This window comes from Suncus etruscus, chromosome 9 (genome assembly GCF_024139225.1).
Source record: "Suncus etruscus isolate mSunEtr1 chromosome 9, mSunEtr1.pri.cur, whole genome shotgun sequence".
NCBI classification, from domain to species: Eukaryota; Metazoa; Chordata; class Mammalia; order Eulipotyphla; family Soricidae; genus Suncus; species Suncus etruscus.
The window spans coordinates 29356810-29378210 of record NC_064856.1 but is presented as its reverse complement, the minus strand read 5'-3'; the positions used below and the strand labels follow the sequence as shown (position 1 = coordinate 29378210).

The following is a 21401-nucleotide window of genomic DNA, read 5'->3' as shown; positions in this document are numbered from 1 at the left end:
AGTTAAATGTGAGCAGTAAAAATTGTAACTATAATAGGGGCTAGAAAAATAGCTCAAAACTAGAGCATATGCAATGCATTCCAGAGCTCAGAGCTAGATCCTGGAACATCAGGGTGATCCTGAAGCCTCCAAAACAAAACATAAGTAATGTTCAAATATAAAAAAACAGGTACAGAGAGATAGTACAGTAGGTACAGTGATTGCCTTGCACATGCCCAGCCTGGGTTTTATCCCCATAACCCCATGCAGTCCCCCCGAGTACTGCCAATAGTGATACCTGAGTACAGAGCCAGAAGTAAGCCCTGAGTACTGCCACGTATACAACAGAGACAGGATGTCAGGAAGCAGTCCATTTCCTAGAACTGGGAGAAATGTGAAAGGGAGAGCAACTACAGAGAAGCCAGGGCTTCCTTTCTGGGGTACATGGGCTGAAGCAATGGGAATCAGAGAGGTAGGTATACCTAACCTGGTTAGGGTAAGCTGCATGTTGGGAGATTATCACTCAGCAGAGCTGCTGTGAAAACTACAGACACAAGATACTAATGACAGGGTAGTGGAGCTAAGAGGTGTGGGCGTATCCACTCATCTTTCTGAAGGCTGGGTCACAGCTGTTCATGTCTGTCCCAGCAACTGAAGTGAAAAGGCTGACCGAATTCTGCACTCCCATTCTCTACCAGCATGTCACCCCGTGACTGCTTGGGCGATAGGTCACCAGCTTGTGTGCCCTTACTCCTGACCTGGATTTCAGTACGGCACATCTGAGGGCTGGAAAGGAGTGCTAAGGTCAGGGATAGACTGATTTCCAAGCCTGGCTGAGTTTCAGAATCAACTCAAGGAGTGTGTCAAAAATACAGATTTGGGGGCTGGAGAGGCTCAGTGGATCAGAGTAGCAGCCCAGTCAGAATTAATCCAGGATCATCTGGTCCCGAGAGCCAGGAAAAGTAATCCCTGACTACAGAGGTGGGAGCCACTCCTGAGTATACCTGGTGTGGCCCAAAACTCAAAATAAAAACCATACAAACGCCCCCCCCCCAATCAAACCAGATTCCTGGACCTTAAACCAGACCTCCTGAACAGAAATTGAAGAGCAAAAAGAGCCCCTGGTTTTGTTTTTGTTTGGGGGTTATATTTGGCAGTATTCACCTGCTACTCCTTGCTCAGAGGACCATGCTACTTGGATTTGAACCCCAGGATACTAATACAGGGATCCTGCATACAAATCAGTGCTCCAGCTCTCTCAGCCACCCCCCAACCCCAATTCAGGTGACTGAATTACAGAAAAAGAGCCACTTATCTAATACAAGCCCACTGGAAATCTGACTTCTAAGTTTTCTTGCTCCCAATGACTGGGTTGGGATTTAGCATAAAATAGCACCAGCTCTCAAAGTTACCTCCTGCACACAACCCCCCAAAAGCTTTTTCTGGGAGTCATCAGTGTCAGTAGGGCTCCACTCAATAAGAAAAGAGCCTGTGTGCCTGGCTGAGAGCAGAACATGATCCAGAGACAGAGGGGCCATGGGGCAGCAAAAGCAGATGTTCTGGGGGTCTAGACAGGGTAGGCAAGGTATTATGGGGAGGTTCTGAGAAACAAGATGCCTCAGCCTCATCCGTCCTGCTGCTCCAGACAGGCTTCCTGACAGGCAGCTGGGCATGCAGCTCCGATTCCTATGCTGCTCTCTCCTTCCTCTTCAGGTATCCAGGTCATCCTGAGCACTGGGTCACATGAGCAGTTCAGAGGAGGCCCCTTAAAGCCCAACATTGACCGCAGAGCTAGAGTGAAGGTAAGCAGATTGTACTTCCTTCCAATAGGATAAAGGGACCCTGTTCTACCATCAACTATCCATTTCACAGTTGACTCCCATTTCATCACTGATTCCTTGAAGGGCAAAGAACCTCCAAGTGAGCGGACTTGGAAGAATTCCACTCCCTTCTGTGGGGGGAGAGATGGGGCCAATAAGAAGCAGTTCCCATAATCCACAGCTCTGCCTTCTCAGCCTTCCTTGTGCCTAATGTTTTTGGGGTAAGTTTTGGCTAAACAGCAAGACCATCCTTCCCACTGTCCAAATTATCTAAGAGGCAGACCAGAGCCCGAAATGCTGACTGCAATACAAGGCCAGTGTGATCTGGGGCATCTTGAGAAACACAAATGGCAGTGAAAATGCTCAGCAATATTTCACTATTGGTAGATAATGATGTGTGTGTGATCATAAATATTTTTGTAAAAGCAGAAATAAAGCCTGGAAACCTATTGGAGGCAGCCAGCAGGGCACTAAACAAGCTCACCTATGCAAATGGGTCTCATCCAGGAGTGAGGGGACCACTATAGGCTGACACGGGTGCTCAGGTTCAAGAGGCTCCTCTATGTGGAGAGTCTTCTGGGGATTATAGAAGTGGAAGTTGGGCAAATAAGCTACTCAGCAGCCCAGGAAGAAGAAGCCTGCAATGGAGTGCAAAGGGCAGCAAAAGGTTCCTGTCTCGTCCTCGTGATGTAACTGGGAATGGGAAGGAGGGAGACTTATGAGACCATGTGGCTCTGCCAGGAGGTTGCTGCACCTGGGTGCTCATGGACCTGTCACTGCCCTCGAACAGCACGATAGCTTTGTCATTTAGTACATGTCAGTATGCCAGCCAGAAGGGTTTTTTTTTTTTTTTTTTGGGGGGGGAGCACATTGGCAGTACTCAGGACTCACTCCTAGATCTGCACTCAGGGATCACTGCTGGTGATCCAGGGACTGTATGGGGTGCTGGGGATCAAACATGGGCCAGATGCATGCAAGGTGAGCACCCTACTTGCTGTACTATTTCTCCAGCCCCAGAAAGGACATTTTATAGTCACATGTAGCAATACAGTTTGATCTTAAAAGCACCACTGAATATGAAAAGCCAGCCACAGGGCAAAAAATTGCATAAGGATACCATTTATCTGAACAAGAAAGAAAAAGAGAAAGTGGGGCCAGTGGAATGGCAGAGCTGGTAGGACGTTTGCTTTGTATATACTCAAACCAGGCTTGCCCCCTCAGTATACTATAGGTCCCCCAAGCCCTTCCAGGAGTAATCCTTGAGTGGTCAGGTGTAACCATTCCTCCCACCAAAAAAGCTCTATTATTTATTTTTAAATTTTTTTTAATTTTTATTTTTTGGTTTTTGGGCCACAGCTGGTGACTGACACTCAGGGGTTATTCCTGGCTCTGTATTCAAAAATCGATCCTGGCAGGCTCGGGGGACCATATGGGATGTTGGGAATCAAACCAGGGTCCATCTATGGTTGGCAGAGTGCAAGGCAAACTCCTACCACTGTGCTATGGCTCTGGCCCCAGAAAGCTCTATTTTTATCTTTTTATAATGCATGTAATTTAATAATAGTAGTACATGTATATAATCTTATAATTGATTAAATACAATTATACTGAGAGTTTATTCTAAACAAAAAGTTACGAATTTGTGCCAAAAATTCTTGGAGATCATCCAAGAACTTCAACAAGCCTGAACCCTCAGCTCTTTCCCAGCCCTGGCACTGATGAGGGAGGAATGAACCTGTGGGGGGCTGAAAGACTAGAAACAACTGAACACAAGGGAGAAGCTGTGGTCAGGGTTACTCCAGGTGTGTCTTGGTGGAGAAAAGGACACTGGGCCCATTTGCTCCTGGCAAAGCAAACCTGGCACCACAGCTGCCTCCCCCATCACTTCCCTAAGTACATACAAGGAACAACTTTCAAAGCTGGGGCACAATGTGGACCTGTCTGCAACTTTTTTCTTTTTGTTTGTTTTTGGGCCACACCTGGCAGCACTCAGGGATTACTCCTGGCTCTGCAGTCAGAAATCACTCCTGGCAGGCTTGGGGTACCATATGGGATGCTAGAGATTGAATCCAGGCTGTCCTGAGTCTGCCGCATGCAAGACAAATACTCTACCTGCAGTGCTATTGCTTTGGCCTGCACAATGTGGACCTGTCTGCAACTTTCTCAAATGTGCCAAAACCAGCTGCTGCCTTCCACTTCCAAGGAAGAGGCCATCACGCCACAAAGGGAAAGCCAGTCAAACAGGCTTGGCAGGAGCAGCCATCAAGAGGACATGCATTAGGGAAGTCAGCTTTCCAGGGAGCAATTTCTGACATACTTTGTGTTTTGTATACTACAAACAAACCCTAGTATACCATTTTTTGGGGGGAAGGTCCACACCCGGCAGCACTCGGGTTACTCCTGGCTCTGCGCTCAGAAATCTGGCAAGCACGGGGACCATATGAGATGCCGGGATTCGAACCACCGTCCTTCTGCATGCAAGGCAAATGTCCTACCTCCATGCTATCTCTCCGACCCCCAGTGTATCTTTTAAATTATAGAGAGCTTTGTCTTAAAGCATGGACTGCATCATATATCTTGAGACAGATACTATCTATCCCCTTAAATTTACAAATTGGGTAAAAAATGGAAGGTAGAAGTAAAGAAGGAGACCAATGTGGCTATCAGGTTCACACTCACACAGGAAGTCCCAGAAACAGATTGTTCCTGGGAAAAATATGGCATCCTTTAAGATAGAGTACAGAACAGATTTGTAACTGTAACAATTACAAATGAAGGTGAGTGGACTCTTCTTGTAAAGGGCTACTAAACCAATGTGTACATTTTGTGGGCTGGTAGTTTTCATTGAAAGGATTCAAGTCAGATACAGTGTAAGAAAGCAGCCACAGCGCGCGCGCGCACACACACACACACACACACACAGCATAGCTGTTACTAAGAACTCAACCACACACACACACACAAGTCAGATACAGTGTAAGAAAGCAGCCACAGCGTGCGCGCGTGCACACACACACACACACACACACACACAGCATAGTTGTTACTAAGAACTCAACCACACACACACACACACACACACAAGCATAGCTTTACTAAGAACTCAATGTCTGGAAGCCCAAAACCCCAAAAGGTGGTGTATAAGGTGGCAATTAGGTTTCGGTGGGGACCTATAATAGTGTTAGTGGCCTCAAAGCAAAGACTAGAGAACCTTTCCACCAGGTGAGGACACATTGAGAACATAGCTGTCCCTTGATCTTAGACTTATTATTAACTTACTTATTATTAACTTACAGGTAATATTCCTTGCAGAAGTCACAAGTGATATTCTGTCAGCCTGACCATATTAAGACAGTTATATTCCAATGATGCTTTATTTATCAGAATGGCAGGCCAGCTTTGGCACATAGTTAAGAACACAGATAGGAGGGACAAGAGCAACAGTACAGGGGGTAGAGCACTTGCCTTACATGAGGCCAACACGGGTTCAACCACTGTTATACCAGATGATCCCCCAAGCATTTTCAAGAGTAACCCTGAGCAATGCCGAGTGACACTCCTTCCAACCCCCCCCCCAAAACCCAAAATAATATAGAAAAAAAAAAAGGACACAGACAGTGGGTAAAAAGATATCCACCCGGGGGCCGGGCGGTGGCGCTAAAGGTGGGGTGCCTGCCTTGCCTGAGCTAGCCTTGGACAGACGGCGGTTCGATCCCCCGGTGTCCCATATGGTCCCCCAAGCCAGGAGCAACTTCTGAGCACATAGCCAGGAGTAACCCCTGAGTGTTACCGGGTGTGGCCCAAAAAAACAAACAAAAAAAAAAAGATATCCACCCAATTTCATCACTTTCTGACTAGGGGAACATGGGCTGGTCAATATCTTAGTCCTTTGCTCTAAAGAGAGGGTGAGAGTAGTACTTTGGAGGATTATTGGGAAGATAAACATAATGATGATGATAAAGCATGTTGCACATGGCCCAGAAAGGCTGAGAGCTCAATAGAGACTCAGCACTTAAGAATTTAAGCACATAAATTTTTTGGGAGAGGGGACAAGGTTCATGCCAACCTGGCAATGCTCAGGGAACAGCTCATAGCATTGCTTGGGGGACTGAATGGAATGCTGAAGTCAAACCCTGCAAATGCCCTACCCAGACTCAGCACACTAAATTTCTTAGCATGTCAATCAAGTTAACCTTCAGCACCAACTTCCTCAAAAAGGAGAGAATAACTAAACTTAAAATCATGCCAAATTTCCTCACAGAATGTTCACAATGACAAATATTTTAGGCTAAAAGAAGTTGAGTCTGCTGTTTAAGAATTCTTGGTTCATTATATATTCCACATAGGACAATCTGCATAAAATTAAACCAAACGAGAAACTGGCTTCTCATTTGGGAAAGTTGCTTCTGTGAAGTAACTGTCATCAATTTTCAAGTATAGATGAATCAAAAGAGAGATTTATAATAAAAGTAAATATTAGAGTGGAGATGCCAAAAATGTGTCCTACCACTGCCACTTAGCAGTTCTGTGCCTCAGCAGATATCAGCAATCAATCACAGCATTCTCAAGAAGCCCAGAGAATTCAGAAATCTTTTCAACAAAGCATTGAAGCAATCATAACAGATCAGGAGTTTGGAATATCTGCCTCTGTGACCCCCCCCCCACCCCACCCTGGACCACATAATCATATGATCTGGCCCCAATGCATGCTGGGACAAAGATACTTAGTCCAGTGGCCATGAACTATCCATCTGCACTGTATGGCAGCAAATAGTTTTAGGAAAAGCCAAATGACCCTTGGCAGAAACAAAGGCTCCCCAGTTCTGAGTAGCCAGGCCTCGTTACTCAGATTATATATTCACTAAAATTACGTGTCAGCCTCAAATCCACACTTGTTTTTGCTGTGCTCATTCGCAGATCCACAAAGAGTAAGGAGTGTGAATGAAGCACATGATGTACATGGTCCCACTTCAGGCCAACAAGGAGAGTATGTTCCTTCCAGTTTCAGTTCACTGAAAAAGTTTAAAAGTGTCTTTTCTGTTATTGTTGGTTATTCAGTGTCCCCTCCACTCCCCTTCTTTTTTGGGGGGGGGTCACACCCAGCGGCTCTCAGGGGTTCCTCCTGGCTCTGCGCTCAGAAATCGCTCCTGGCAGGTTCAGAGGACCATATGTGATGCTGGGATTTGAACCACTGTCTGTCCTAGATCGACTGTGTGCAAGGCAAACTCCCTAACGCTATGATATCCCTCCTCTTTTTTAATATTTAGTCCCTGGTTGAGGCTTTTGCCATAGAAATGAGCCTCTAGCACAGCACTGAAGTGCTGTCAAAGCAGTGATGTTCCTTGCAGAAAAACAATCTGTGGTGAATAAGATTTGTTCCAGCATCCATTAGTGCTGACCATGAATTCAATGTTAATGGATCAATAATATATAGTAAAGAGTCTTTAAATAGAAATACATAGCAGAAACTCTTGATCAGCTGACAAGTATGTTCTGACTAGAAACTTATAGAAATCTAACCTTGTGTTTCTTCCAGAAATAATGGTTTAGTAGTAGCTAATTCAATGTTTATATATTACCACAAATAGCAAGAATTGTAACTATTTCTTAATTTGGTAGTAAGAATTTTAATACCATCAAAAGGTTGCAATAAAAATATGTTCTGGGTCCACATGTACCAATTTTTCCAATTATTGATAAAGGATAAAAGCAGATGAGAAATCAACTAAATATTTTGAGGGAAACAAATTCCTATCCAAGTTCACTCTGTCCCCTTTCCCAGGGCTCATAAACATATAAGATTCTTTTTTCACAGATTCCCAGAACACTGGGGGTACTAGGACAGACACCAATACAGTTATTATGTACAGCCTTCAGAGAAATTCAACACATTCAGGACAGTACCTGTAAGCAGTCGAGAGAGGTGCTAACCACACGAGGAGACTTGGACTGGCAAGCGAGCTCGAATGGAAGAAAATACTGATCAGCTTCAATGAAATTTGCCTTTGGTGGGGCAGCAGCACCAAGCCTAAGAAAAAAGTAAGAGAGCAGGGGAGGCAAAAAGAGAAACAGTAAAACAAGCTCTTCTTTTTTTTTTCTTTTTGTGTTTTTTTTTGGGGGGTCACACCCGGCAGTGCTCAGGGGTTATTCCTGGCTCCATGCTCAGAAGTTGCTACTGGCAGGCACAGGAGACCATATGGGACACCGGGATTCAACCAATGACCTTCTGCGTGAAAGGCCTTACCTCCATGTTATCTCTCTGGCCCAAAACAAGCTCTTCTTATACCTCTAACTTCTCATCCTTCTTGCACTCATTTATTAAATATGCAAGCATGGGGGGGCAAAGTGATAGTATAGTAGGTAGGGTACTTGCCTTGCAAGCAGCAGAATGGGATTTGGTCCCTGACACCCCAGATGGTCCCCAGAGCCCTGCCACAAGAAAGTCCAAAGTTCAGAGCCAGTGGTAAGCCCTGAGTACTACCTGGTACAGCCCATAAAAATCAACCCCCAAATAAATAATGCAGGCACAGATGGGGGTGAAGAGTGGGGGCTGGTAGTGTAGATCAATAGTACTAAGAATATTTTGGTATGTCTGATATACTGGACTTAATCCCCAGCATCGCAAGGCCCCCAGTATTACTTGAAAGATGGCCACAAACCTCCATTCAATAAAAGCCCAACAACAACAATAACAACAAAACCAAACAGACACTGCTAGGGATGGGGATATAGCTTAGAGATCTGCATACAAAGCTCTGGGTTCAGTCCCCATCAATGATGAAGGAAAGGTACAACAGCATCAACTTATTTTATCTCCAAGCTCCCAATCACTGAGTTTGCAATCAGTTAACCTAGCTTAAGCACACAGAGACAGAGAAACTTGCTATGTGCCCAGCAGTGAGCTAGGAGAGTCTGGGCCACCGGATACGAACAAAGAAAGGGTTCCCTTGACAGTATCTGCCCACCTCACTGTGCTTCAGCAGACAGGAAGTGCCCAGCTTACCTCTGCTTTTCTATTTCCGCTTTAATTTCATCTGTAAAGAACAAAGAAAGGACTTATCAGCATGCAATATTTATATAAAAGAACACTTCGTTAACAGGTATTTTGAAACTATTATAAAAATTGTAGGATTTTAAAGTAAAGAAATGCTGATATAAAATGATTTCTTCTAAAGCAATTGTTATAATAGTAATAGGTTACACACAACAGTTCCACATGCTAATAAGCATCGTAATTCTGAAGGCTTTATATTTTAACTGATTTTAGGGAGAGGGAAACTGGGGTCAGACCTAGTGATCAGGGGCCATTTCCAGACCTGAACCCCTCTACTATCTCTCCTATCCCACCTACTATAACTTTTTAGCTCTTATAGCAGTTCTATGAAGTACTATTCTCTCCTTTCTTACCTGGAACAAGGTTTCTTAAGTTCAGTACTACTGACATTTGGGGACAAATTATTCATTAGGGTGCTCCCCTGGCTTATTTGAAGGACATCTAGCAAGAGCATCAGAGCAGGTAGGTGAAGTAGGTGTATGGCAAATGCCCTAGATTCAGACATTCCCCTTTCCCCAAAGTTGCTTGACAGCTGGTGGTTTGGATAAGGCCTTAATTATCCTAGCAACCCAGACATTGCTTAGGAAGTGCCACACTTTCTTTTCTTGAAAAGCTTTATTCTGGACTGTATTTTAGGTGATGAAAAATGATTGTATTCACTAAAGGTTAAGTTTTGTGGGGAAAGGGGGTCACAACTGGTGGTGCTCCAGAGTGACCCTGGTAGTGCTCAGGGAATTCTGTGTTGCCAAGGACTGGAACTAAAATTTGCTACATGCAAAGGCAAGCTTTAACCTGTGCTATCTCTTCAGCCCCAAAGATTGCTCTTTCATTAAATCATTCTTTCAAGCCTTTCAGTTCTTTTTAGTACCTTAAAAAAAAAAAAAAGAAAAGTTATCTTTTAAAATAAAGAGTAAAAAAAAAAAAGAATTAAAAATAAAAAACAAGAAGAAAAATGCTCAGATGACTGACTAATGGACATTTTGTTTATGAGTCTCACAGACTTTAAGTTCCTACTGTAAAACAGCAATGCCAACAACTATTCTGAAAAATATGACGATTCAAATAAACCACTCAGGCCTTCTGAGACCAGTGACACAGAGGGTCCTTTAAAGAAAGCTCTTGGTAGGGCCAGTGAGGTGGCGCTAGAGGTAAGGTGTCTGTCTTGCAAGCGCTAGCCAAGGAAGGACCGCGGTTTGATCCCCCGGCGTCCCATATGGTCCCCCCAAGCCAGGGGCAATTTCTGAGCACTTAGCCAGGAGTAACCCCTGAGCATCAAACAAGTGTGGCCTGAAAAACAAAAACAAAACAAAACAAAAAAAAAAAGCTCTTGGCTGAGATCCTGCCCTTCTTCCAAGACCAGAATCTGTTCAAGAAGCAGTCCAGTTTTCTCCAGTAGAGCCCCAAGCTGTGAAGTAGCCCCGGCTATGAGCCCTCAAGGCTAGTGCCTTGAAAACCTTTGGCTTTTGCTTTCAGAATCCTCTGCCTAGAATGTCCAGCTCTGCATGGGGGCTAAAATGACCTGCTCTGGAGACACAGAAGAGAGGGATTGCTGCCAATGTCTACATTTAGACACTAATGTATACATTTGGCATGCTCTATTGGAAGCATCCAAACTCCAACGGGAGTTTCCTTCCAATCACCATTACTGTGAGAACTGTATTTAGATATTAAAGGTATCAATGAGTACTGAAACATTATCTGTACTAGAATATTTTCTAACATAAAGCCAATACTCCCTCTTTTAAGGTTAAAATATACTTTTATACTTTAATAGGTCTACTCAGATTTTCCCTCAAAATTTTTTAAAGTATGCCTAGCCCACACCTGCCATTATGCCAGCAGAGAAACAGCCCAGCTCCACAGCTTATCTTACAAAAAATATAATGCTGCTTAATCTCCCCAGGTAGACTGGTCCAGGCTAACAACTTTGGAACATTTTCAGAATGGAGGTGGCAGATTTCCCTTTCTACCAGAAGGAACAACAGCCAATATGACTGGTAGTCTATCAAAATAATAATAAAAGACCTTTCAATATTAAAAAAAAAAAAGGTACAACAGCCCAGAGCCATATCTGACACCCTCTAACATAGAAACAGCCTAGTTCCATGACTGAACCTCATGAAGCCATCAAATTAGCAAATCATTCCAGCTCCATAGCTCCTGAATGTAGCCACATAACACCTCCAAAATGCATAAGCACTGTCAGTCCAGTAAGATCACAGCAAATCTGATGGGAACGTTATATAGAAAATCACTAAACTCAATGAACAAAAACAATTAACATAGAAGGTTCAACTAGCAATAATCAGCCCAGTAAATTCAGACAGTGACTTTAGTAATACAATTAATGCATATTGATTTTCATTGATCTCTTTTTTGTTTGTTTAGGTTTTTTTTTTTTGGTTTTTGGGCCACACCCGGTGATGCCCAGGGGTTACTCCTGGCTATGCGCTCAGAAGTCACTCCTGGCTTGGTGGAACATATGGGCCGCAGGAGGATCAAACCGCAGTCTGTCCTAGGCTAGCGCTGGCAAGGCAGACAGACACCTTACCTTTAGCACCACCACGCCGGCCCCGATCTCTTTTTTGATCATTCCAATTGCCTATGTGTTATAACAAACAATATGAAGTAAATTTGCTTGTGCCTGCTAAGGTAGCTGGCTTGGGGTAGAGAGAAGGTAATACTGGTGGTGTATTTGGTGGTAGAACATTGAATGGCTGAAGTAACTGTGAATTATGAACAATTTGGTATAGCACAGTGTTAAAATAATTTCCCGTTAAGTTTTTTCTCTTCTCATTCTTACTAAGTTGTTTATTTTGCAATTTACCTATTGCATGTAAATTTTAAAGTGTAATAGCAAAGGATTATTCATATTCTCAAATTTTCAAATTTATATATCTATGACAAAAAAAGATGGGGCCCGATAGATAGTACAACAGGGTGCTTACCTTGCATGTGACTAATCTATGTTTAATCCACAGCATCACACTGGGTACCCCAAGTCCCATCAGGAGTGATCCCTGAGTGCAGTCAGGAGTAAGCCCTCAGCACCACAAGGTGTGACCAAAGAAAGGGTTTTTGAAAAAAAGTTTTATTAACTATCACTGATTTATACTTTGTGGAATGTCAGGTGTTTAACTAAATGTAAATGTAAATGTATATAGGTTTCACTACCTCCACAGTAAATAATAAAAACAAAAAGAACTCCCTCATCTGTGGGATATGAAGAAACATAGAAAGGGAACAAAAAATAGCCAAAGTCATCAAAATGGAGGTCTGAGCTGACAGGAGAAAAATCAACAAGAAGGGAAATGGGCTCTCTGGCAATTGGTGCAGTGATGGAATGACATATATATATAGATAGATAGATAGATAGATAGATAGATAGATAGATAGATAGATAGATAGATAGATAGATAGATAGATATAGATATAGATATAAAGTTTAACAGTACTGTAAATCCCATATCCTCCATCAAAATGGTTAAAATAAACAAATAAGTAAGTGAAAAGTGCAATTTGGCTTTAACTAGAGTCTGGGCTGTTCTCAGAGAGCCCAGTACTCAGCTCTGGAATGCTCCTAGTGCCTGCCCAGCAGTGGGTAAATCAGCTCACTGCCAGGACTGCTCCCCACTCACTGAGGCCTGGGGATGATGCAATTACATGCAGAGAAAAATGCACGGTTTTGGGTAGTGAGTAGGACCGCAGGAGAGCCCCATGGATGTCAGATCTACTCTGTACACCAGAAATGTAAAAACAGTATAGCAGTCTACTCTGCTCTCTCTAACACAAACCCTGAATCCATGAGGGTTCAAAGCATTAAGTCTTCATTCCTCCTCTAGAAAGTCCTGCCTGGCTCCTGAAGTTTGGGAGATCAAACCTTTCCTGGCCAACCGGGGCAAGACCACACAAAGGTGCACCCCAGCTTCTAATGGGAATGATCAAGAGCAAGAGCCAGGGAACTGAAGCACAGGGGCAGGGCAGCAAAGAAGAGGAGACCACTAGGGCTGCTGCAGGGGGAGGCAAGAAGCCAAGCTGCAAACCTTCAATTTACACTGCCTTTGGTTTCAGTTCATTCTTTTGGTGCATGGCTACCCTGGACTATAAACTCAGGGGTCTCATAAGGCATTACTTACAGGGCCAAGTGATGCTAGAAATTAAACCTGGGACTACCACATGCCCTCAGATCCCTGAGCAACATATAATATATCTCTGGCCCTCTTTAGCTCTCTTAATTTATACTCAATACCACAATAATTAGACATTGTTGTACTCTACACCAATGTATGTGTGTGTGTGGGGGGGGGGGTGTCTTGAAAACAATTCTTGATGAAAAACATGAAAGACAAGCAGCCCATTAATGGGGAGTCCCAGGAAGTATACAGGGGAAAGTTAGCTGTGTAGAACTATGTTTTGGGGTGTGCATGTGTGTGTGTGTGTGTGTGTCTGTGTGTGTGTGTAATGTTGAGGATCAAACTCTGTCTAAAACATGTTTTGGTGTGTGTGTGTAACGTTGAGGATCAAACTCTGTCTAAAACATGCAATGCTTGGTGTGTGTGTGTGTGTGTGTGTGTGCGCGCGCGTGTGTGTGTGTGTGTGTGTGTGTGTGTGTAAGGTTGAGAATCAAACTCTGTCTAAAACATGCAGTGCTTGGTGTGTGTGTGTGTGTGTGTGTGTAAGGTTGAGGATCAAACTCTGTCTAAAACATGCAGTGCTTGGGTGTGTGTGTTTGTGTGTGTGTGTGTGTGTGTGTGTGTAAGGTTAAGGATCAAACTCTGTCTAAAACATGCAGTGCTTGGGTGTGTGTGTGTGTGTGTGTGTGTGTGTGTGTGTGTGTGTGTGTGTGTGTAAGGTTGAGGATCAAACTCTGTCTAAACATGCAGTGCTCTCCCTGAGCTACATCCCTGGCTCACTGACCTATGATTTTGTTGTTTGCTTTGGGGTCATACCTGGTGGTGCTTGGGGCTTACTCCTGGCTCTGCTCTGTGATCAGGGGTCACTCCTGGCAGGGCTCAGAGAACCTCATGGATGTTCAGTGCTGAGAATTGAACCCAGGTTGTCTGCATACAAGGCAAGTGCCATACATACTCTACTCAAGCCCCATCATTGATCCATGTTCTGACAGATCTTTCTGGCTGCTAATCTAAGGATCAAAATGCAGATGAGGCCTACAGAAACAGGGAAACCAATCAGGAGGTTGCTGTTAATAAGCTGCACGAGCTAAAAATGCAGGTGGAAACTGGGGACGAATAAAAGCACAACAGTGGGGGCCAGCGCGATAGCACAGTGGTAGGGCATTAGCCTTGCACATGGCTGATCCAGGACAGACCTGGGTTCTATTCCCGGCATCCCATATGGTCCCCCAAGCTAGGAGCAATTTCTGAGGGCACAGTCAGGAGTAACCCGAGTGCCACCAGATGTGATCCAAAAACAAAACAAATAAAAAGCACAATGGTCCAATAGCATCATACAACCTGGCCAGACTCTGAATAAAACAAATGTTTTCCCATTAAAGAAGGACAGGGAAAAGAGGGTAGGCAGAAAGTGGCTTTATCACCCTGATAAAGTCTAGTATAACAGAAAGAAAACAAACTCTTCCAAGATAGGCCTTCTTTGAATGGGGCCGGGCAGACTCCCGTTTCTGCCAAAAGGCACAGCAGCCTGCACTTACACCCAATACCCTTTAACAAAACGGCCCAGCTCCACAACTGAGCTATAACAAATTGCCAAGCTACCAAATTTGTTGCAGATCCATAGATTCTGGGCCATTTCATAAGTGTCAACCCCCTAGGATCACAGTAAATGTTTTGGGAAAAGTCGCATAAACAATTAACAAAGAAGGTTCAACCAGCACCAAAGATAGTCCAGTAAATCCTTAAACAATGACTTTAGTAACACCTCTTAGAGAAATAACAATTACAAATAGATCGTAATTGAACTAAATTTTGATAATTCCATTTACCTTTGCATTCTAGCAAATGATATGAAGTGAATTTGTGCTTGCAATAGGGTAGCCAAAGTAGGAGAGTGGTAAACTGGGGACACTGATGGAGGGAAGGTCACATTGGTAGTGGGATTTGTGTTTGAACTTTTTTATTTTTGGTTTTGGTTTTGGGGCCACACCTGATGATGCTCATAAGTTATTCTTGGCTCTGCTCTCAGAAATCACTCCTGGCCAACTGGAGTGATCATAATGGGATGTCAGGGATAGAACCTGGGTCAGCTGCTTGCAGGCAAGCACTTTAGCCACTGTACTATCACTCCAGCCCCAATAAAAAAATTTTTGTTTGTTTTTGAGCCACACCCAGAGATGCTTAGGCTCTACTCTGAAATAACTCCTGGCAGGCTTGGGGACCATATGATATGGTGGGGATTGAATCTGGGTGGGCCTCGTGTAAGACAAACGTTCTACCTGCTGTGCTATCACTCCTGCCCTCAATAAAATATTTTTTTCTCCATCCCCCTAAAAATCTTTTTAAATAAAGAAAATGGGTTTCGGGGCTGGAGAGATAGCATGGAGGTAAGGCGTTTGCCTTTCATGCAGAAGGTCATCAGTTCGAATCCCGGCATCCCATATGGTCCCCCGTGCCTGCCAGGAGCAATTTCTGAGCATGGAGCCAGGAGTAACCCCTGAGCACTGCTGGGTGTGACCCAAAAACCACAAAAAAAAAAAAAAAAAAAAAAAAAAAGAAAATGGGTTTCAGGGGCCATAAAGATAGTACAATGGGTAAAGTGGTTGATGACTCAGGTTTGGTCCCTGACACCTCATAAGCTCTGCCTGAAGTGATCCCTGAGCTCTTGGAGTTATCCTTAAGCTCAGAGCTAAGAGTAAGTCCTTAAAAAAATGATAATGATAGCAAAAATATGAATACATTAAAATAGAACAGATAAATAAACCTGTGTTTAAAAAGAAAAAAAAAAGAAAGAAAACAAAAGTATTTGAAGACAACAGGTGATAGTTGAGTTTGAGACATGTTTTGCGGCATTATGGAACCCTATATTGTCCTTGAACTAGGGGGTTTGCTGAAGCTGATTCCGGTATCATGCAACAGTCCATAGTTTGATGGGGGCAAGAGGGGCCACCAAGCTATCATTATCATTTTTGCTTGGTACTAAAGCCTTGCCTGGGATAAAATGGCAGATCAAAAACGGACCACAGAAAGTGTGAGTATAACCAGTCATCCTTACCCAGAATAGCACCATCAATCCAACATGAAACCATATGTTTTTGTATGGGCACAGTAAACAAGGGGAAACCATAGACACAGAAATAAGATCTTATCTTCTAGGGATAAGACCTTACACTTTTTATAACACTAGGGTGCCTCCCATCCTGGACACATGTCATGTGGATACAACCCTGTCTCCAGAAGATTAGACAGTGGCAGTTCAACTCCAAACCCCAGATCCCAGATGTAGAACTGAAACAGCTCTGGGCAACAACTCCAGGAACCAACTCCATTGGGAGAATTATAGTACAGCTCTGGCACTAACTTGTACCAGCTATGACATGACAATGAAGAAATGACTTGACCCAAGATCAAGTCATCTTATCATCTCACCTAACACTGGATAGAAACCAGAAGATGTACTGTCTTTTGAACAGCGAAAAATAAGAGCACCATGTACAGAAAACTGACTTTGACAGCTGCGACTGGGCAGAACTATCCTAGGGACCGATAAGGAAAACCCTGCCCTAGACTGTGGACCAGAAATCTTATTAAAGAAAAAAAAAAAAAAAAAAAAAGGATTTCTTATTGCAGAGGCCCAACTTGGACAACAGAGACTGAGCAGAGCCCTTAGATCCATAATATCCCATACTTTGGCTTGGGGACTGAATGAAAACAGGGAGCATCTGATATAGAAGACTGTACACAACAATGGTGGAACAGAACCTTTAGAACTGTAAAGACTCTAACCTAGACCCTGTCCTAGGACCTGTACAAATGCCAAAACCACTGGATACAGTGGCCTCATTGTCTCACCCACAACTGAGAGGAAAGTTTCCTGGCACTACATACAAAGCCCTTGGGATGAGGTAATGAACACCTATGGAGCCAGGGGTTGATCCCATGATGGTATGCTTCAAGGATGGAGAAGACCTGACTCCCCTAGGCCACGGGAATTCCCATTCTCCCCCAATGCTTACTGGGCCTATACAAAAAAAAAAAAAAAAAGAAAAGTGGAGGGAATGCCAAACCCTACCACTGCAGCACCCCTTCTTTTTCTTGTTTTGTTTTGATTTGTTTTTTGACTTTATTTTCCTTCTTTCCTCCTTTCCTCTTCCCTTTTCACTCCTGTGATTATTATTTGGTGATTTTTTTTTCTTCTTTTTCTCTTTCTTTTTTTGGTAGTTGCGGCCAATTTTTTTCTCTCTTCCCTTTTTTTCTCTTTTTCTCTTTCTTTTTTCTTTTTTTCTTCTTATCCTTTTTATCGCAAACGACAACAAAATAGACAATCTACAACAAGCTATAAAGTGGAGACCAGTTGCACTAGTATTCTGGGGGGAAAGGGAGGGAGATATGAGATGCATGCTGGAAATAGGGGTGGAGGGAGGACAGTACTGGAGTGGGAGTGCTCCTCACTCGTTGTCACTATGTGCCATAAATAATGCTGTGAAAAATAAAAATAATAATAAAAAAAAGAAAGCAAAAAAAAAACCCCAACAAATAGGGGGCCGAAGAGATAGCACAGCAGTAGAGTGTCTGTCTTGCACGTGGCCAACCCAGGAGATGGTTGTTTAATTCCCTGCATCCCATATGATCCCTGAACCTGCCAGGGGCAATTTCTGATCGCAGAGCCAGGAGTAACCCTTGAGTACCATGGAGTGTGACCCCAAAACAAAACAAAACAAAACAAAAAAAGAGTAAGTCCTGAAGCACTGCAGGTTGTGGCCCCAAAGCAAAACAAACAACAAAAATAGGCTTCCGATACTGACAGAAATATGTTCAGTTCCTGGTACAGAATGCTACTGAAGACCTTGTAGCATTCTAATTTTCAACTCTAACACCAAGAAGCAAAACCAGTCCCAAGTGCTCCAGGCGCAGTGAAGAAGTAGCTAGACACCAACGATTCCCTAGACTGGCCCAGCAGTGGTATTAGCTACCTGGCAGGCGGCTGCTCAAGACCAGACCTGGCACTTAGCAGATGCCAACAGGCTGTTCCTCCAGGTAGGAGCCAGGAGGAGTGCAGTGTCCAGGAGAAGTGGGGTTGGGCAGAAGTGAGGTGAGAAGGGAATGGGGGGAAGCCCAAAACCTGGTCACAGCTGATGTTCAGCGGGGCAGGAGCTTCTGGGCTGCTCACCCACCCCCACACTGTGACACAGGGCCTCCAGAACCCTTCAGTGGTGAGTGGGGGAAGAGAACAAGCATATGGCGGCACTCCTGCTTTGGTTTATTGCTCCACACTGCTTCCAAGTGCCAACTGGACAAGCAACAGCAATAAATGAGCAAGATAGAAGGAGAAGGTGGTACAGGGTGGGGCAGAGTACAGGATGGTAAAGCATGGAACAGGCACAGCTTCAGGTGTGAGAAATTCCTTCTTGGCCTATCTGTCACCTACCACCCTCTTGGGTCACATATGTGCCCTGTGACTTTGGCATTGATTCATCTTCAGCCCACAGAGTCTAACAATGACCATCACCAAGCTCAACAAACTCATCTCTGACCACCACCAAGACCCCCAACACCTCTTCACTGCCTCCCTCTCTTCACACAGATGACCTATCATACCAACCACATCACTAATGCTGAGGTTCAGTTCAGCTCCCCCTCCTCTCCAACTCAGCCCAATGTGAATCTTCTCCCCATCAGGCACTTCTAACTCCTTCCCTTCCATTCCAGCTAATGCATTCCTTGGCTCCCAGCTAGAATTCCCTTTTGTCTGTCAGATCCTGAGGAGGTCAACATGCCTGCTTCCTGCCTTCTAGATCTCCCAGAAAAGTCCCTCTCGAGGACTGCTAGGACCGCTAGCAGGATGAGGTGGTCAACAGCCTTGATACCTCCTGCAGATCAGACCTCTGGCCTAATATCCAGCTTGGGTAATAACACCCTTATCTTTGACTTGTCACACCTAGTAACTCTCTGATAATAGGCAAGGTGGCAGGTTTATAAAGCCAAAACTGCCAGTCAAAGAGGGAAACAGGATCACTGCCAGTTAAGCTTACCTTGCTCAGTTTTTTTTTTTTTTTTTCTGTGTAGTGCTGGGAATCGAACCCAACTTCTCCAAAGGTAAGACTTGTGTCTGGGGCCGGGCGGTGGCGCAAGAGGTAAGGTGCCTGCCTTGCCTGCGCTAGCCTTGGACGGACCGCGGTTCGATCCCCCGGTGTCCCATATGGTCCCCCAAGCCAGGAGCGACTTCTGAGCGCATAGCCAGGAGTAACCCCTGAGCGTTACCGGGTGTGGCCCAAGAAAAAAATTAAAAAAAAAAAAAAAAAAAGACTTGTGTCTGAGCATTGCCCTAGTTCCCAGCTTGGTTTAGCCTTGTCTAAGTGACCACCAAGTTCTCAAGTACCCCAGCTCTCCCTCTCATTGCTTTTTTTTTTTTTTGGGGGGGGGGAGGGAGGGTCACACCCAGCAGTGCTCAGGGGTTACTCCTGGCTCTACACTCAGAAATCGCTCCTGGCAGGCTCGGCGGAGCATATGGAATGCCGGGATTCGAACCACCATCCTTCTACATGCAAGGCAAATGCCCTACCTCCATGTTATCTCTCAGGCCTTTTTCTTTTTTTAAATAATTTTTATTGTGGGCTGGAGTGGTGGCGCAGAGTGGTAAGGTGTCTGCCGGTGCTAACCTAGGACGGATTGCAGTTCGATCCCCTGACATCCCATATGGTCCCCCAAGCCAGGAGCAATTTCTGAGTGTATAGCCAGGAGTAACCCTTGAGCATCACCAGGTGTGGCCCAAAAAAAACAAAAAAAAATTTTTTTATTGTGACCAATGTAAATTGTAAGTCTTTCACATTACATTTAAGGTACATAGTGATAGTGAATCAGGGCCATTCCCACCATCAGTATTGTCCTCTTTCCACCCCTGTTCCGAGGATACATCCCATACCTTCCCTGGATTGCTAGTGTAACAGGTCGCCTTTGTGTGTAGCTTATTGGAGATTGGGGAATCTTGATTCTGTTGTCGTTGGCTTTGGGTTTGGTGTTTAGGTCTGATCATTTTTTATTCCCACTTAAATTTCAAGCAACTATTTGCTTCTGGTATCATCCATTTTTCCCTCCTCAATTTATGAGGCAGAACAAGATGATTCAAGTTCTGTGGTTCTTTTAAAAAACAAAACAAAACAAAAAACCAGCAACGGCAAAAACCACAACAACAACAAAAAAAAAAAACAACAAAACAATAATAATAAGAAAAAAAGAGAAGAAAGGGGAGAATAAAGTGGGAGAAGGGCTAGTGTGGCATGGTGGTTTTTATTTTTTGGCATAGGTATAGTAAGAATTGGGCATATTAGAAAGGGAATTCCCTTGACCTAAGAGATTCCAGGGTTTCCCCACTCCTGAAGCATATTGTCATGGTTACAAGCACAGGCTCTGGAAATGCTCTTTATCAAACCCCAAGATCTTTTTATGGTTCTAGGAAGAGTTATGCTCAGCCTCCCATTCCTTTCTACTCACCATATTCATGGTATTTCTATTTCTATTTCATTTTATTTTATTTTGTGTGTTTGTGTATGTGTGTGTGTGGGGGGGAATCACACCCAGAGATGCCGAGGGGCTATTGTCCTTTGTTTTTTCCCTTCGATTTTTGGGTAGATGCCGAGGGGCTATTGTCCTTTGTTTTTTCCCTTCGATTTTTGGGTCACACCCAGTGGCACTTGGGTTTCTCCTAGCTCTGCGCTCTGGAATCACTCTGACAAGCTCAGGGGGACCATATGGGATGCTGAAGATTGAACCTAGGTTGAATCATGCCATGTGCAAGACAAATGCCCTTGCTGCTGTGCTACAGCACTAGCCCTTCAGGGACAATTTTCCATTCTGTGCTTTAGCAGCCCAATTGATCCTAGAGAGTAAACTCAGGCCTCTTAAATGCAAATCCACATGCTCCAGTCCACTAAGCTCTCTCCAGCCCAGCCCTTGCAGAAATGGGTTCCTTTAACTTCCTGTTAGTGAACCCAAACTATTCCCGGGGCTGGAGCAATATCGCAGCGGTAGAGTGTTTGCCTTGCACGTGGCTGATCCAGGACGGACCTTGGTTCGATCCCAGCATCCCAGATGGTCCCCCAAACCAGGAGCGATTTCTGAGCATATAACTAGGAGTAACCCAAGTGTCACAGGGTATGGCCCAAAAACCAAAAATAAAATAAAACAAACTATTTTGGATGCCCTCCTCCCTGCCACCAGATAGGCAGCAGCCTATTCCCCTATATCCTCCACCACCTGCCTTCTCAGCACTTCGCACTACATGCCCACTTAGACGCACATGTGTTGCCTGAGTACCTGGTGCCTGAACACATGTGGCCCAAATCTTCCCTCTTAAGATAAGGATTTGCATGCTTTCCTAGTTTCATGCTGAGCTGTGTACCAGGACTCTCTCTGCCC

At 44.2% G+C, this 21401-nt stretch overlaps 1 protein-coding gene across 1 annotated transcript in view; it reads right to left on the bottom strand.

Annotated features, from left to right (window-relative positions):
- ARFGEF2 (ADP ribosylation factor guanine nucleotide exchange factor 2) overlaps positions 1 to 21401 on the bottom strand; it is a 133506-nt gene that overhangs the window by 95772 nt on the left and 16333 nt on the right. Inside the window, exons 2-3 of the mRNA XM_049781364.1 lie at positions 8803 to 8833; positions 7704 to 7827 (exon numbers count right to left, since the gene is read on the bottom strand). Coding sequence (XP_049637321.1) covers positions 7704 to 7827; positions 8803 to 8833 — 155 coding nt within the window. The remainder of the gene's footprint in view (positions 1 to 7703; positions 7828 to 8802; positions 8834 to 21401) is intronic.